Source organism: Vespula vulgaris, chromosome 3 (genome assembly GCF_905475345.1).
Source record: "Vespula vulgaris chromosome 3, iyVesVulg1.1, whole genome shotgun sequence".
Taxonomy (NCBI): Eukaryota; Metazoa; Arthropoda; class Insecta; order Hymenoptera; family Vespidae; genus Vespula; species Vespula vulgaris.
In genome coordinates this window covers 2517984-2535844 of record NC_066588.1, presented here as the reverse complement: position 1 = coordinate 2535844, position 17861 = coordinate 2517984, and the positions used below count along the sequence as shown (strand labels likewise).

Below are 17861 nucleotides of genomic sequence, written 5' to 3'. Positions count from 1 at the left end.
TCCAGCGCCTGAGAGCGCCTGCTCAATGTTTACCATCTCGACGCGAGTACTTTCTATATTTGGCGCCATCTATGCGGTTTACGACATTACCGATTCAACTTATCCACCGAAATTCGATAATAAACGATTAATTATTTTCTCGCAGGTTTCTATCTTATCGACGTATTCTACTTTCTCGACGTGGTCGGTAAAGTAGAACACTGAAACGAGTGAAAAAGGGTGAATGGTAGAAAAGACGACCCCTTTAACTTTGAATTTTCGTTCGAACGATATGAACTTTCCACTTCTCTCGGAAAACGGAAATCAAAATAAGAGACGAACGATTCTCCCCCTCGCTTCCTTCAAATTAATCCACGAATCCCAATTTTCCTCTTCCAATCGATTTCGAATCGAACAGATAAAATAGTATATACGTCATAGGGAGATTCGGAAACATAACTTTTAATACGAGATTTCGATTATGGATTGATTATTCAATCATCAAATTTTCTATTTCCTGTAGACGGGTTCAATCATGTTGCAACCGTAAGAACGGCGGCAAAATTCTCTATCTTTTTGGAACATGAGAGATTTCCGATTGAATTTAAAAAAGACGATCGCATATCGTTTCGCCTTACGTCTGAAAAAATATGAACGCGTCGTGAATTAGATTAGCGCTTTGAGCGATCTGAAATTATTCTAGACAAGTAGACTCTTCGTTGTTGTTGCAGTCGATCGATACCTCGGTGTAACATATTCGGTTCGTGAAACGATATGTCATCGATGAATAAGCAAATCTACGATGGAAGTTAGATTAAAGTGAAAAGTTACAAGGAATCGTATCGATCTTTCGATCTTTGTCCTCTAGAAAGAAAGAGGAAAGAAGGAAGAAAGAAAAAAAGAAAGAAAGAAAAAAAGAAAGAAAAAAGAGAGAGAAGAAAAAAACAAAAACAAAAAAAGAGAGAGAGAGAGAAAGCGAAAGAGAGAAACAAAGAGAGAGACAGAGAGAGAGAGAGAGAGAGAGAGAGAGAGAGAGTGAAACAGACAGAAAATGACTCTCGTATAAAATAGTCTTGCTCGAGCTGGACACGAGGCGAGCTGGCTCGCGTGCACCTTCAGGAAACTCCATTTATCGATCCTCCGATTCGCTTTCGCGCTTTCGAAGAACGAACGCGAACGGTACGACGCAAGCTCGTGCCGAACGAGAGGAGAGCTTTCCTAGTGCGACTAGTGGGGTGCTTTTATATGTTGCTTCTATCCGTGTGTGTTGAAAAGAGCAAGAGAGAGAGAGAGAGGGAGAGAGAGGGAGGGAGAGAAAGAGAGAGAAAGAGAGAAAGAGAAGAGAGAGAAGAGAAAAAGAGAGAAAGAGAAAAAGAGAGAAAGAGAAAGATATAGGGAGATAGACGTGTATATACATCTCTCCCTCTTCATCTTTACCACCTCGTTCTACCTCCCTCTTTCGAGTAGCCCGCGCTCAACGTTACGTTTCGTTTCGTTTCCTCGAGATATTCTACTCTAGATACCTCCACTTCCTCGTCTTCGTCATCATCACCTTACTAACTAGCTTTTGCCGTTGCCGTCATCATAAGGCGGCTACATAAATATAGATTACGCGCATTGAGAGAGTACGCATTTCCGGCATCCAAATAGGTGCGAGGTAATCTATACGATCATGCCGGAGAAGATGAACGATCAAGAGGACCTGGAATACTGCATAATGTTCCCTTCCTTTCCACCATCGCCAAAGGATCCGACGACGTTGACTTCGTCCACGAACAATGGACAGGATCACAAGGAGGAATTCGTCTTCGTTTATGAAGAGGACAAACGGCCACTTGTCGTTCTACTTGGATGGGCTGGCTGTCAAGATAGATACTTGGCTAAATACAGTGCTATCTACAAGGAGAAGAGGTAGGATACCTTCGAAGGTAATCTCGTGTCTTTCTCTCTCTCTCTGTCTCTCTTTCTTTCTCTCTCTCTTTCTCTCTCTCTTTCTCTCTCTCTCTCTCTCTCATTCACTCGCTCGCTCACTCGCTCGCTTGCTCACTCTCTTTGATTAAAATTTCAAGGTCAGCCTCGAAATTCAACGCACGATTAAATAGGGAATTGAAAACTCACTCGCGATGAGCTTTTCGTCGCTGTGATTTATTAAAAGAGATAAAAGAAAAAGAAAAAAAAAGGATTCTTCCTCTCTTCTCTCCTTTGTAAAAAAAAAAAAATCATTTCGTTCGATAAAAATTTTGATTATAATTTTCACTTTGCATAGCACAGCAGCCGGTGATATTATTTTACGTTTCTAGTCGACGATTATCGACCGCACGTTTGTGCCGGCTTTCCACAGATGCTGTTCACCTGACTAGGACCGATTTTTGTTTCTTTTATTTTTTTCTCTTTTTCTTCTTTGTTTTTTCTTTTTTTTTTTTTTGATATCACTCATATTCCTTCTTCTTTCGTTTTAAAATTTTTTTTTATCGAAACGATAAAAGTTCGGAACGATTGCCGAATTTATTTTGTTTAAAGCACATTGCTCGAGACATACAGGAAGCTTTAAATATTGGTTGGTACGATCGATCGGCATGTACACGTGTCAATGATAATAGTTATTAGTTAATACTTTGTATGCGAAATATATATTCGAGTATTAACTTACGTGCCGCGGTCTGTCTATTTTTAGCAGAGAGTGGGTGGGGATTTCCTATCGCTAAAAATCACGTAAAAACTAATTTAATAGTTGCACTTAAATAATAATAGTTTTACCCTAATTTGAGATTTTTCTTACTATATAAAAAAAAAAGAAAAAGAAAAAAAATTGGAAAACTAAAAATTTATTAGAAGCGAAATTTCTCAAAATTGGTCAAAGATAAAAGATTACAAAGATAAAAATGAAATATATTCGTCGTTCGAATATAACGTTTTAACGATAATAAATAGAGTGTTCACATTATATTTGTATATTTGAATGAATATTTCCGTAATCGTCAAATTCGATTATTTGCAGTTGCATCACTCTCCGTTATACGGCACCGATGGAATGTCTATTTGGACGAAGAGATAAAATGCCTTATATAGGCAAACGATTATTACAGGTGATTGCTAAAAACAGTTTGAACGATCATCCGATATTCTTTCATATATTCAGCAACGGTGGTGCTTTGCTTTATCAACACATCAGTATCGCGATGCAACAAATGGATTCTCCGATACAAGTAATGAAACATTATTTTTTTCCTTGATCATATTTTTCTTTTTGTTTTTTAATCTGACTGTATTATTCACTTCACAGATATAATTCATTTTTAATATTATTTCTCAGTCCCAAGTGAAAGGGGTAATTTTTGACAGCGCGCCTGGTGAAAGAAGAGTTACGTCCCTGTTCAAAGCTATCAGTGCTATCATCGGTGGACATCCTCTGACGAATATACCAATGTCTTTCTTCATTACAATCTTCCTCTCAATGTTCTGGTTCTTCGAGGTTATTACCTTCTTACTTGTTTCTACTTACTTTCAAACGATACATCTAATTCTTCATTTACGCGATAGATTTGTTCCAGAAGAAAAAAAAAACCGAAAAAAAATTGAAGGACGCATCCAAATAATGTGAAAACCCGATACGAACGATAAGTCGTTTATGAGACAAAAAAAGTATGAAAATCATTGAATAGTATTCTAGGCTATTTTTTATTTTAAATATTTATATTTAAAATATGTGTATATGTCTCGAAGAAAATAACGTGTGTCATTAATAGAATCGTAATATATTGTCTAAGAATAGAATTGCTTTTGTCTTCTAAAACGTGTAAAAAGAAAACGAAAAAAAGAAAAAGAAAAAAATTGATCATGTAAAAAGAGAATTAAATGTAAATTAGATAAGATTGATCGATGAACATTTTGTATATCTTATTTAATAGATATCAATTCTTTTTTTCCTTTTTTTACAGGTGATCGCTCATGCTCTTGGACGAGGTTTCACCATTCAATCTAATCCATTCACACTGATGGAAGAATCTTATTCTTGGCCGCAACTCTTTCTTTACTCGAACACCGATACATTGATTCCAGCTGCCGTTAGTTTATACAAATATTCTTTAAACCAAACGTAAAAACAATTAACGCGTTTGCTTATATTTTATCAGATCGAAGTTATCCATGTTTCGCGAAATTAAACAACTTCTCGAAACCTGTAAATATATGTATATATATATTTTTTTATATCAATTGTAATCTATGTAAAAAAAAAAAAAATAGAAAAAGAAAAAAAAAACATTGAACATAATCGTATAATCAACGCGAAACGTAATTAATTTACGAATCTTTTTTATGGATTTCTATTGAGATAATGCTTCGAATATAAGACAAAGCTGACAGCCATCTTGTCAGCGAAAATGTTAACCCTTTTAATTCGAACGTCAACGCCGGAGGTCGACGATAAAATTCATATGTCGTCTCTGAAGTGACAACGATAATCGTCTGCCATTTATCTGTCCATATTTTACGATTAATTACATTTATTTATCAGTTTAGTATCCTTGCATCAACAATGACAATAAATAATTATCCCTTCGTTAATCTTTCACGCGTTAAACTGAGATTCGACGACGTCGGTTAAAAAAGAAAAAGGAGGAAGATAAAAAAAGTCGAGTTCAAAGGGTTAATAAATTTTAAATCAATTATGTATCTTAAATCAATTATCATGACAATTGAACATGACGTTATATTATATTTCCAGGATGTCGAGAAATTCGCAAGCCGACGTGCAGAACGCGGTGTACGCGTACAACTTGTCCTCTTTACAAATTCACCCCACGTAAAACATTATGCAATGTATCGTGAGGTCTATGTGAACACGGTTTGCAGTTTCATCAATGAGTGCCTACAATCTGGCAACCCGTCCAAGAAATTTGAGAAGTCAGCAAGTCATGAGGACGAACGAATCGAAACTGACGTTTTTGACGCCCAACCCGGCCTGACGAAACGCGTCGTTTTGCCTAACGAGGCAACGAAATATCAAAATTAGAAAACACATGAGAACGAGCCGTACGAAATAATAATAACAATAAAAAAGAATTGTTTTTAGCAAAAGTACCTTTGCATTATCGCGCGCGATGAAAATATTTCATGGCGGCCATTTCGTAACGAACGGAGAACGAAGATCGATTAAAATTAATTTTTTATCGATTTATTTATTTATTTTTTTACTTGCTCATTTAATTTTTTTCTGGCGAGCCAATCAACAACAACGTGTACAAATGATGATCATTTTTTTTTTCCTTTTTTTTTTTGTTTTTTCTTTGTACTTACATTTTCTTCTATAAGAAGACTAAAAAAAAAGAAAAATATATATATATAATAAAATATCAAAGTTCTATATCTTCAAGAAGAATTTTTTTCGTAGATGAAAAAAGAGGTAAGAGAAGAAAAAAAAAAGAAAAAAAGATCTCCATCGATTTTCGGCTCCGTTTGTTAATAACAAACGCGCGCTATTTCCAATGCTTCAATTTCTTCCCTTTACACATCTTCCATTTCAATTTTTCCGTAACGCGAGTAAATAAGTGCGTGTCAAAGGTGCCTCGGCTGAATTGTAAGTACATAGAAAGGATACATATGTACAACAATACAAGACGACCCCATTGAAAAACTAACGCGGTAAACAAATAATTCCGCAGGAACACGTACTCCCCGCGTAGTGAGTTTGTAATGACTCTAGTTGCACTTTGCTGCTAACTTAATGATCAACATAACATAATAATATTAATTATCATTATTTTAACGATATTGAGAGGGAGAAAGAGAAGATTTATTTAAATGATCTATGTGAGAGAGAAAGAGAGAGAGAGAGAGAGAGAGAGAAAACATGCTATACAAATGTTTAAAAAAAAAGAAAAAAAGAAAAAAAAGCAGAAGAATTAAAAGGATCACTCGAACAGCTCTGAATGTCTATTTTTTCAAACGCGATTGTGAAAAAAGAGCAAGGATCCTATATTATTATTAGCATTATTATTAATATTATTATTATTGTTATTATTACTATTATTATTATTATTATTATTATTATTATTATTATTATTATTATTATTATTAATATGATTATAATTATTATCATCGTCAAATTCGATGATTATCACAGCCCCGAGTGATAACTCGCGAATTAATCAAACTTGGTTCGATGAGAAATCGCACAAAGTATTATAACATAATATAAAGTTATAAAGTTTTGATTTAGCTTCCGCCATAAATCTGAGATAAAAATTGCATCGTGATTAAACGAGAAAAAAAATAAATTTCCTTAAATCAAACCCCGACGATCCCATTCCTTCCCACATTGTGTCTATCGTTATAGGACACTGTGTTAACGTAAATAAATAAATATATATATATGTATATATATATATGTGTATATGTATATATGTATATGTATATATAAATGCAAATATATTTTGATCTGTCGATTAGTTACGAAATAAAGACTGATAAATACCTCTCTAAGTGTACGATTTATTTGATATAATAACGAGGATGTTTTATTTTATTTTCTTTCGAACAATAACGACGAAGATAAAAAATCATAATTTAATCGAAATATTTATCGATAGGTGATCAATCGATGGTAATCAATTTCATTCTAAAGAAAAAAACTGCTGTCAAACAAAAATAAATGGTGATTAACATTTGACATAAGGAAAAAATGAAAACAACAACGGGAAGAAAAAGTTATTAGGATCCTAATAAAATTTTAGAAATATATTAAAAGGTATAAAAAGAGAAGAGAAACTAAAGAAAGAAATAAAGAAAATAATTCTTTTCTCTCGAAGAAGTTTTCGGAACTGGCTTATATCGAAAGTGGTTTCCCGAATTGTTCGCGATCCCATTACCTTCCTAGATTTTTACCACACCACGTGGATTCTCTTCCGGGATTGAGATCGCAAAATCGGGAAGAAAAGAATCGTCTCGAAGGATTGTCTTATTTCGTTCAAAGTGTCGAACAAAAAGTTGAAACTAAAGAACTCGAAGAGGAATCTACGAAATCCGAAGTCAAAGTCAAATCTTCAAACTCGTAAGTATAATATTTCTATACATATATGTTCCGTTTGAATATACAAGATGTTGATTCCTATCAAGAATTCGCGAGATTCATTGCATTAAGAAGCGTGTAATTGAAATTGATTTAAACATAAAAATGAAAATAAATTGATAAACACGTATGTATATGTCTGTGTGTGTGTGTATGAATGTATGTACTTATATATATCAGTAAAAATGTTTTGTAAGAAAATTACTAAACATTGAAAGAGGACATTTAATCGATATTTGATTTTCTTATATAAAGACAACAGTTCATGCAAAATAATAAAAATAATGCGCAATAATAAAAATTTTTTTGACAATGTAATTCTATCATGCAATCCTATTAGAAGACAATTTACATACGTATCATCGTTTAAAAATGTTCAACTTTAAATGATACGAATTAACACATCTTTGATGTATGAATCTCATAGCCATGGTACATCTTGTATATTATAAAACATTTGGTGAATTTATTTCTGAATAAATAACAATCGATACATATATAAAAAAAATAAATTATCAAGTTCCAGTGCTAACAAGAAGACACGAAAACCGAATCCGAAGATTGTTTTCAGAGCCTGTCCTTTATTCGTTAGAAAAGGTGACAAAGTGATATTTAATTTTCAACACTTTACGAGCCCTGAAAAAGTCTTAAGGGAGTATATTCGTATCAACGTGTACAACAAGTAAGTTCTAAATAATTTTTTAATGTATAAGTTAATAGAAAAAAAAAAAGGAATAATCATCGACAAATTTTCTACAAACGTCGCATAGAAACAGATTGGCTAGAATCGACAAACAGAAAATATCGGAAGCGTTATGTTCATTGCATTGCGATAATCAATTGGATTCTGATGTAGATCCGAACGATTCCAAATCAAAAATTATTTCTAAATACGATAACGCTAAAGAACGGTCAAATAATGGAAGAAAAATGTCTGCGAGAAAAAGTAAAATTAAGCAAAATATCGTACGTTGTCTATGCTATTTCAATTGACGATAACAATTATCTTAATCTCATAATTCAATGAATACTTTAATAATATGTTTGATAGAATACGGAGAATGCACGTTGGTTAACAAAACCAGCACATACGTGGCAACCTATAAAAAGGATCTCTGCGACGAACAACATCGTATATGAATTCAATCCTTTTGGAAATCTTCAAAACGAGGATGCGTTAAAAGGTATTATAATGTAAGAATGATTGTTCATTAATATAAAAACGATAAATTAATACCAATTAATCAATTTCTGGCACATCTATTATTACACAGAGGTAAGAGTCTCAAAATCAACAACGAGCGTCAAAAAAGATATTGTAAAGACTAAAACTCGTTCCATTGCATCGTTACCGAAATTAAATCCCTCTATAAATTGTTCCATTAACGTTTTCGAAAAAGAAGAAAAAATGACAAACGTATTACAAGACCAAGCGTCTTTACCATTTATTTTAAATAAAACAAGCACGACGAAAAATGAAAGAATTTCGAAAATATTAGATAATAGATGTAAGTCCTGTGATTAAAATCGAATTGTCATTTTATAATTTGATCTATTAAAAAAATAAATAAATAAATAAATAAATATGTATTCATGAAAAATTATGAAATTATTCTTTCACGTTCAGATAAAATGACACCATTGAAATTAAGTGAAATCGATCAGGACGTGCAGAATATAAAAGCTAATTGGGAACAATTCCAAAACTGTCAATATCGTAAAAATAAATATATGTCTAATCCACGTATAAGAAAGTTATACGACATTTTGGAAAGTACTACGTATAATATAAATAAAATAAAACAAAATGCTGACTCGACGAAGAATCAAGACGCATTAAAAAATATCAATAAACTTCCAAAAGAACCTAAAACATTAAATATTCAACGAGATGTCGAACGTACTAAGAACAAGTTATTTTCAAAACGAGATCAATGGACTAAGTTAAAATCTACAACCACGAATACTTCGCCATCCAAAGAATTTAAGGAAGATATTTTAAGAAAAGAAAAAAAAGATATTAAAAAACGATCGTTGTTTACAGAAAAAAAATTATGGAATATAAACAATATTTTAAACTACGAATCGAATTTATTAAATTCTCATGAAAATGAATTTTTGAAACGAAAAAAATCATCTAAAGTTAAATCCGAGGTAGAAAACTATTTAAATGATTATACAACAAATATTGATAAACTCAATACAATAAAAGATAAAGATTTAAATATGAACATAACGGATTGTGAAAATGACTTTGAAGAGAATCCTGAAAAAGATTTCGATTATCCCGCTTCCATTAATGAAAAAGATATTAATAATTTAGAGAAAGAAGAAATTGAAACATTTAGGAGCAATAATGATATTGAAAAAAATAAAGAATCCACGAATGAAACGAAAAATATAGATACAAAATCGATTGAAACTTTTGATGCGAGGAATAATGGAAAATACTTGGAAGGAAATACATTCGTTGAAATGGGCTTTAATGGCTTAAATCTATCAAAAAATGTATTGGATCAAATCCTTCAGTCGGAATACTTAAAAAAAGATTTACTGTCATTGTATCCTATCTAAGAAAAACAGAAAAAAAAGAAATTAATCGAATGGCACGTTTCTCTCATTTTTTATATATATATATATATATATATATATATATATATATATATATATATATATACATACACACATAAATTGCTTCTTAAAACATTCTTTATATACAATGTTGACTTATACAGAATATACATTTTTTTTCTATATGAAAAATTAAAATCTCATGTATATATATATATATATATATATATATATATATATATATATATATATATATATATATTAGAACATATCACAAAATGTTACCTATTAATTCGTGATGTCATGATGCACAAATTAAAGACGATGAAGTGTTATTTTATATTTATACAACACGTTCGTCGCGAATTTTAATCATTAAATTCCAGTCTCTGCATAAAAAAAATGGCACTGTTGTAATCGTCGTCACTTTGCACTACACAGCATCGAACGTATATCTCCTATTTCGAGTCTTTTAAAATATATTTCTGATATCTTGATATGTTTTTCAATGGTTTCTATGTAATATAAGTGTATGCCATGTTGAATCTATATACTAAGATTCCAAAACTATATATTGCCGTATATAATCTATATACCACAGTCTCGATGTAAATATACACTTTCAAATAAACAAACACGCTACCCTTTTTTCACTGGACAATTGATAGTTCTTCCTGCGACTAATCATATCACAATACTGGAAGTGCTGAGCTATGGCTTTGGTATATTATAGCCCCTGTGAAATTAATCGCTGCAGCTAAAACAAACACTGGCATCCATCGACCGTGAGAAGCCGTTACTAATTCAGCCGTTAATGGACCACACAAAATACCAGGTATAGTTGCCTAGAAGAAATTAAATCAACGAATTAAATCTAATATTTATATAGACTTTTTAAGAAAAGAAAAAGAAAAAAAGAAAGAAAAAGAATATACGTACAATCGTATTTGATACAGCGAAAGTAATTCCTGCGTGATTTGGTGCTATATCTGCGTGATTACTGAGATGTCCTGAAGAATTACATGCGCAAAGTCCCATTGATATAGAAATAAAACTGTTTGATACAAGTATATGTAATTAGCATATAAACATATATAATATTGTACATTATATACACAGAAATATTTCGGAATGCTCACATTACTGCAGCAAGTAAATTATCAACTGCACAAAATGCTAATAAAAACGCTCCTGGTCCTATTAAGCCTATATTTGTCATCAGTCTTCTTACAGACAAGACAGACCATCTTTTCTGTATAAGATTATCCGCGCTATATCCTGCAACTACATACAAATTTTAATATGTATTATATTCTATATATCTACTTTAAAAAAATAAGACATATATGTAAGATACATTACCAATACCAACAAGAGAATTGACAATGTATGGAAGTGCTGTTAAACTAATACTTTCTTTATTAGCAGATATATTTCTTGCTAAATATGTGGGTAGCCATTGCATAATTATATAATTACTCCAATTCATTGCAAAATGTGCTATATACAAAGCCCACAAAGGCCAATGTGTAATAAATTCAGTCCAGCGTAAACTTCTATTTTGTGTTACCTAAAAGGACAATTAAAAAAACGTTATTAGTTAAAATAAAGTTATTTTATAAAAAAAAAATTATTAATATCGTAAAAAGAATTTACCTTTGGTACAAAAAGAGGAATTTCATCCTGAGAATTGGTTTCTTGATATAATACTAGCCACAGCAAAGTCCAAACAATTCCAATACTACCAAATAAATAAAATCCGCTTTGCCAGGACAAATTAGGACATATCTAATAATAATAATTATAATAATAATAATAACAACAATAATAATAATAATTAATAATAATTATAGTAATAATAATAATAATAACAACAACAACCACAATAACAACAACAACAACAATAATAATAATAATGAAGTAATTAATGCATTTTATAATTTTTATAATCATGCAACAAAAACTAAATTTTAAAAACACTTACAACTGATGCAACAACTTGACCAACAGAACCAGCAGCGACAAGATAACCAAATGCTCTTGATCTCTCTTCTATGGGAACACTGTGCGCAAATAAATGAAATATCACTGGCAAGCCTAAAACATTCACAATTACGTACCTGACATATTGAAATTGTTTGGTTCTATACAAATCCTTACCTAAACCTTCGCCAAGGCCAAGAATTACTCTGCAGATTATAAGCAATGGAATAGATTGTGCCAAAAGAGGCGTTACAACGGTACTTATAGACCATAATAAAACAGCCAGCATTAGTACTGTTTTACAGCCAAAACGACTTGCTATGCTTGCACCAATAATCTAATTAACGTTACATAATACAATAACCAAATTGTTCATTTAACATAATTTGCATGTCAGTTAATTTAAATATATTTTATTCCATACCTGACTAGTAAAATAGCCGAACGCAAACGCGGATAATATCCATCCTTGCCAATGAAGATTCCATTTAAATTCATCGGTCATAAGAACTATGGCTATCGGCATAATAACTCGATCTGCTGCATTTATAAAATTCGCAGCAGAACAAAGTGCTACGATCCGCGATGTACGCGGAAGCATCCTAAATTTCGACATCTCGAAATAAATTTTTTTTTATTTAATAGGCCTCAAAAATTTCACATCGCACGACAGCTTATTGTAAATCTAACCTCTATCAATACTTAAAACTTGAGAATCTACTACGACATTGTAACGCGCGATACTTTTCGATAATCTATTAAACGCATCGTTTATCGTCGAACAATTTTAACGCTTTTAACGATAGTGATAAAGTTATGAAATTTATGATAACTGCACCATAAAAGCGCACATACTATAACAAGTAACTCGTTGACGTGTTCGACGTGTCAACCATCTAATTCTATCTCGATATTGATAATTCAAGTATCGATACAATCTCGATTTGGTTATATCGATTATCGGACTGTTACATTTTAAATTCGAAACTTCAAGCAATCGATAGATGACGTTTATGTACATATCTGTCATCATATTACACATTACAATATTGATAATAAATAAATAAATGTTCAATTCGTTGCCACTACTGCCATCTCATTTATTTTCTTTTATTCACCTCTAATAATACGTATCATCTCTTGCTCTATTATATTAACTCGAACAATCAGTATTATCTATTGAGCCGTGATTTATCATTCGCTTAACCTCTGAAATGCGCATGCGCACGTATATATTACTCCTATTTCGTATAGCATAGTATATATATATATATATATATATATATACGAACGTAATACATATATATGTGTATTCGGCGAAATTGTCGGCAAAAGCGATCGTTCTTGTTCCGTGAAAGTTCATGTCAAGAAGAGATGGGACAACACGTTTCAAGAACAGACTTCGAATGGACTTACACCGAAGAACCACACGCTAGTCGTCGTAAAATAATATTAGGTAATATACAAAATTAACCTTAACAAAAATGTTTGCATATTTTTATATGCGCGTATATGTGTGGGTATAATAAATGTGTACAACGGTCGTACGTGATATTCTTATCAATAATTTTATTTCTCTGTATTCCATTGTGTCAGAACTTTTTTTTTGTAAGCTTATCGATGAGATTAGCTAATAATCATTTCTAAGAAACTTTCAGTTTTATTATATTGTAAGAAGAGATATATATCTTTTATATTTATATATTATGTGTGTATGTATGTTAATATATTACACAATTTGTTATTTAAAATTATGATTTTCAATGTATACAATTTATTATGATGTATATTTATATATGTATCATTTATGTTTTAATTGAATTGTATTTATTTAAAATAATTAACATAAGAAATAGTTTGTATTGTAATTTGATAATTTTATAATTAACCGTAGAAAAATACATTTATCTTTATTACAGACAAGAATTATTTTATTGTCTTTATTGCAGAGAAATATCCACAAATAAAAAAATTATTTGGATACGATCCTCAATTTAAATGGATAGTAACTGGAATGGTTTTAGTACAATTTTTATCCTTATTTATTGTTAAAGATTTAAGCTATCCAAAACTTTTTTTAATGGCATATTGTTTTGGAGGTATCATTAATCATTCGCTTATGCTTGGTAAGTAAATAAATAAATAACAAATAATAAATAAATGTAAATTTGTTTCTATAAAATCTAATATTTACTTATATAATTTAGCAATTCATGAAATATCACATAATCTTGCCTTTGGGCATGCTAGACCTATGGCTAATAGACTGTTTGGATTGTTTGCTAATTTACCAATAGGAATACCAGTATCTATCAGTTTTAAAAAATACCATTTGGAACATCATCGCGTGAGTATATTAACAATTATTTAATAAATTTTTATTAATAAAAATTCTAAAATAACAGGATATATTTATTTACAGTATCAGGGAGATGAAAAGCTTGATACAGATTTACCAACTTTATTAGAAGCAAAATTATTTTGTACCACATTTGGCAAATTTTGTTGGATATGTCTGCAACCATTTTTTTATGCCTTCCGTCCTTTAATAACTTATCCAAAAGCGCCATTAATGCTTGAGTATGTTAACCTAGCTATACAATTACTAGTTGATGCAATTTTGTGGTATTTTTTTGGTAAGAACACATTAAATCATATATAAGTATTTTTACACTTTTAGTAGTTATAAAAGAAATATGACATTATTGTAATGTGTATATTTGTGTATATATCTTTTAGGTGGCAGAGTATTAATATATTTAATTGGAGGATCACTTATGGCGATGGGATTGCATCCTGTAGCAGGTCATTTTATATCAGAGCATTATATGTATAAAAAGGGATTTGAGACTTATAGCTATTATGGCCCTTTGAATTTTATAACATTCAATGTTGGGTATCATAATGAGCATCATGATTTTCCTGCTGTTCCTGGTTCACGATTACCTGAAGTATAATCTATCATTTTATATGAAAAAAAGAAACATATATTTTTTTATTTTTATAGAAATATATATTTAAAATAAATAAAATATATTTGTTTGCAGGTGAAACGAATTGCATCTGAATTTTATGATGATCTACCTAAACATAATTCTTGGACATCTGTGTTATATGATTTTGTGATGGATCCTGAAATCGGTCCATACGCAAGAATAAAACGAAAACATAAAGGCTTGGATTCATAGGATAAATATTGAATTTGCCAATAATTAGTATTTACAAATACTAAATACACAGATTGTATTATTATTATTATTATTACACTTATTATAATGTAAGTATGATCATTATATAATATTAAATTTACCAAACTAAATTTAATGATCAAAGTTACAAAAATCATAAATATTATTTTTTAGTAATTTAGATTGATTTTAATTGATTTAATAATATGAACTAACATAACAAAAAATTTTATTTAATCAAAATAATCAAATTTTAGTAAAAATAGATATACAATCAGTGTTCATAAATTTGATGTAAAATGTAGCAATGAAAAAGAATTATAATTATATTATATTTTCAAATTTTTAAAATGTAAATAAGATACAGATAAGATATATAAAGTAATATTTATCTAAAGAAAATGATCATAAGATGAAATGATTTCTGATATATGATGACATGAACATATTATATGGATAAATTGTGAATAATATCATTGATATAGCTAAAATAATTCATTACTTCTTATATACTTATCAGTATTCCTATTCTATTTAAAAACAAAAAAAACAAAATATATACGTTATTATATAAATATATTTATGTAAGATCAAACAGGAATTTTAATATTACAAGTACCAATTATAATAAATTCTATTTTATATAACGTAACATATACAAAAATCTCGTTTCAAAATAATTTAACAAGTACGTTTAACAAGAAACAAAATAATTTAGATAATAATTAAATAATTTGAATACAATTTTATAAAAGAAACAGGAAAGAAAGAAAATAATACAAGTTACTATACGAAAAAGAAGTTTCATATAATGGCACACCTTGAACTTTGTGACAAAAGAGAAGAAACTAATACTTCCCACTACTGATATTTACATAAACGCTTGAACGAATGTGTGTGTTTTGTTTCTGTGAAAGACGATTGCTTCTATGTACGCGTAACTAAATGCTCAAATTTACTAATCTATTCCAAACACAATGAAACGTGTTTTGCGATCTTTTCATACGGAGAAGCCACGTGATAATTCATTCAAGCATTTTAACGAGTTATCAACAGATGATTCGATGATAAAAATAAGAAAATATATCTCCATCTATTGATTAATTTTTGATATATTGTTAAACTTTATAAAAATGTCTACTTCCTTTTATATTTTATATACGTACTGGAAAAGTAAAAATCTTATAAGAAACGTTTAGCAAAGAATAGCATACATCTAGACACGTGATTTAGGAATCGTGGTTTCTCAAGGTTAAATGGATTCCGTCTTATTTTATTTTTTCTTTATTTTATTAATATCAAACAGCACAATCAAGTAATTTATTCTTTTTTACATGTATATATCATATATTATTTTTAGAAAAATTAAAAGAAGAATTTATTTCTATACTATCTGTAAGATAAAAGCTTCCAGCGCTATTTGTTTCTTTTTTTTGTGGTTTCTCCTGTAGTAGTACATTTTATATTATTACTATTACTACTATTACTATAGTAATATCAAAATAATATAATAAGGATATAAAAATGTGTGTGTGTATATATATATATATATATGTAGTTAACATTATATAAATCATGTACATTCTGTATTATATACAATGATGATGATTTATAATAATAAAAAAGAAAGAATATATTTAAAAAAACAAGCTACAATCTAACTACTTTACTTGCTAGTGTCTTACAAAAATTTCTATCCTCTTTTGGTTGCATTCCATGTGTTACCAGGCGTGATGATTCTTCGTATTTATTCTCATTCGATAATTTGAACACGTAACTATAGATATACCGACAAAATACGACGACTCATACGAAACGGTTCTTTTATTTTTATCCTTTCGTCCGTTATTCTTTGTGAGTATTCTTCTTGTTGATTTTATTTTCGTTCTTATTGATTCTGTTATTGATTTTACAAAACTCATAATTAAGTGAATTAATTATGAAATTTTGTTATGAAATCGATAATGAAGAAGAAATGGAGATTCTTTTAATTATTATTCATATATTCATTTTAACAATGTAAAATGCATATGGAGTGTAATTAATATATTATATTATATTATATATATATATTATATTAATATATTAACAATTATACAATTATTTAAATATTATAAAACTAATAACTCATGTTTAGTATATTCTTGTAGTTTACTCATGTAGTTTATTCTCGTTATCGCGTACCTGCCAGTGACGCAAACAATATAACGAAAAAGAAAACATATGAACGACCTTGATAAGCGACCAATCAATCGTTGATGTAAACATTGTAACTCTCTTATTTCACTCGCATATTAGAATAAACGATGCCTTCAATTATTTAATATTCCTTTAAGATGTGTGTAGTACTATACTGTATTCTACTAATGCTAGTCAATAAAATCGTACGCCATAGTGATTTCAAAATATAAATTTATAACGAAAAATACATTTTGAAAATTTTTATATATATCTAACCTTACAAAATGTGTTAATTAAACGTAATTTTTATAAGAATTAAATATAACGCTTATCTATCCTATATATGTATATATATATATATATATATATATATATATATATATATATATGTATGTATGTATGTATATACATAGCAGTAAAATATTAAAAAATAAAAATTTCAATATCCAATGATGAAAGAATCTTACCAATGCCTCCATTAATGATGCTTGATCCAATATTGCTGTTGATCGATGCTCGCTAATATAATATTCACTAATTCTATGATTGTACGAAGTAAATTTTGATATTCAATACTACATAATTAATAAACACAATGAATCGAAAATATAGTCAATAATTCGACAGTATTCGCATTGTATTACGATTACATTGTTATATATTATGTCGTAAGTAATATAGATTGCCCAAGTCTTACCATGTAGATGATTCCTGCTTATGGAGATCCATAATTCCTTTATATTTTTTATGTAAATAATCCATCATTTACGTATAATATTAATTTATTATAAATAAGTAGAAATGTAATAAAAATCGAGTTATATATATATATATATATATATATATATATATATATAGTATATTAATATGTTTCGTCGTTAAGAAGAATA

General features: G+C 29.5%; 4 protein-coding genes across 6 annotated transcripts; 3 read left to right on the top strand and 1 right to left on the bottom strand.

Moving 5' to 3' along the window:
- The first annotated feature begins 1055 nt into the window (after positions 1 to 1055).
- LOC127062668 (transmembrane protein 53) lies at positions 1056 to 6457 on the top strand. The gene is made up of 5 exons (XM_050991289.1): positions 1056 to 1890; positions 2978 to 3185; positions 3293 to 3451; positions 3918 to 4043; positions 4706 to 6457. Exons 1-5 carry the CDS (start codon positions 1652 to 1654, stop codon positions 4991 to 4993), a joined length of 1020 nt encoding a protein of 339 aa, XP_050847246.1. The 5' UTR covers positions 1056 to 1651; the 3' UTR covers positions 4994 to 6457.
- A 224-nt stretch (positions 6458 to 6681) lies between these two features.
- Positions 6682 to 9653, top strand: LOC127062665 (uncharacterized). 2 transcript variants are annotated; one of them, XM_050991284.1, is made up of 6 exons: positions 6682 to 7030; positions 7569 to 7730; positions 7819 to 8014; positions 8100 to 8232; positions 8323 to 8556; positions 8676 to 9653. In XM_050991284.1, exons 3-6 carry the CDS (start codon positions 7979 to 7981, stop codon positions 9620 to 9622), a joined length of 1350 nt encoding a protein of 449 aa, XP_050847241.1. In that variant the 5' UTR covers positions 6682 to 7030; positions 7569 to 7730; positions 7819 to 7978; the 3' UTR covers positions 9623 to 9653. The 2 variants fall into 2 exon arrangements, with proteins under 2 accessions (XP_050847241.1, XP_050847242.1); XM_050991285.1 differs by lacking the exon at positions 6682 to 7030 and adding an exon at positions 7332 to 7480.
- On the bottom strand, positions 9530 to 12726 carry LOC127062666 (uncharacterized). Of its 2 annotated transcripts, XR_007781179.1 has the most exons (9): positions 12027 to 12726; positions 11780 to 11939; positions 11604 to 11716; positions 11276 to 11407; positions 10982 to 11189; positions 10759 to 10903; positions 10559 to 10673; positions 9905 to 10464; positions 9530 to 9618 (listed from the first exon to the last, which is right to left on the bottom strand). XR_007781179.1 is itself a non-coding variant. In XM_050991286.1 (8 exons), the coding sequence occupies exons 1-8, from the start codon at positions 12216 to 12218 to the stop codon at positions 10309 to 10311; spliced, it is 1221 nt and encodes a 406-aa protein (XP_050847243.1). In that variant the 5' UTR covers positions 12219 to 12726; the 3' UTR covers positions 9768 to 10308. The 2 variants fall into 2 exon arrangements, 1 of the variants encoding a protein (XP_050847243.1); XM_050991286.1 differs by lacking the exon at positions 9530 to 9618 and having other exon boundaries at positions 9768 to 10464.
- A 173-nt stretch (positions 12727 to 12899) lies between these two features.
- LOC127062667 (sphingolipid delta(4)-desaturase DES1) lies at positions 12900 to 17216 on the top strand. The gene is made up of 6 exons (XM_050991288.1): positions 12900 to 13058; positions 13552 to 13728; positions 13810 to 13949; positions 14025 to 14238; positions 14342 to 14553; positions 14650 to 17216. Exons 1-6 carry the CDS (start codon positions 12908 to 12910, stop codon positions 14788 to 14790), a joined length of 1035 nt encoding a protein of 344 aa, XP_050847245.1. The 5' UTR covers positions 12900 to 12907; the 3' UTR covers positions 14791 to 17216.
- The last annotated feature ends 645 nt before the right edge of the window (positions 17217 to 17861 follow it).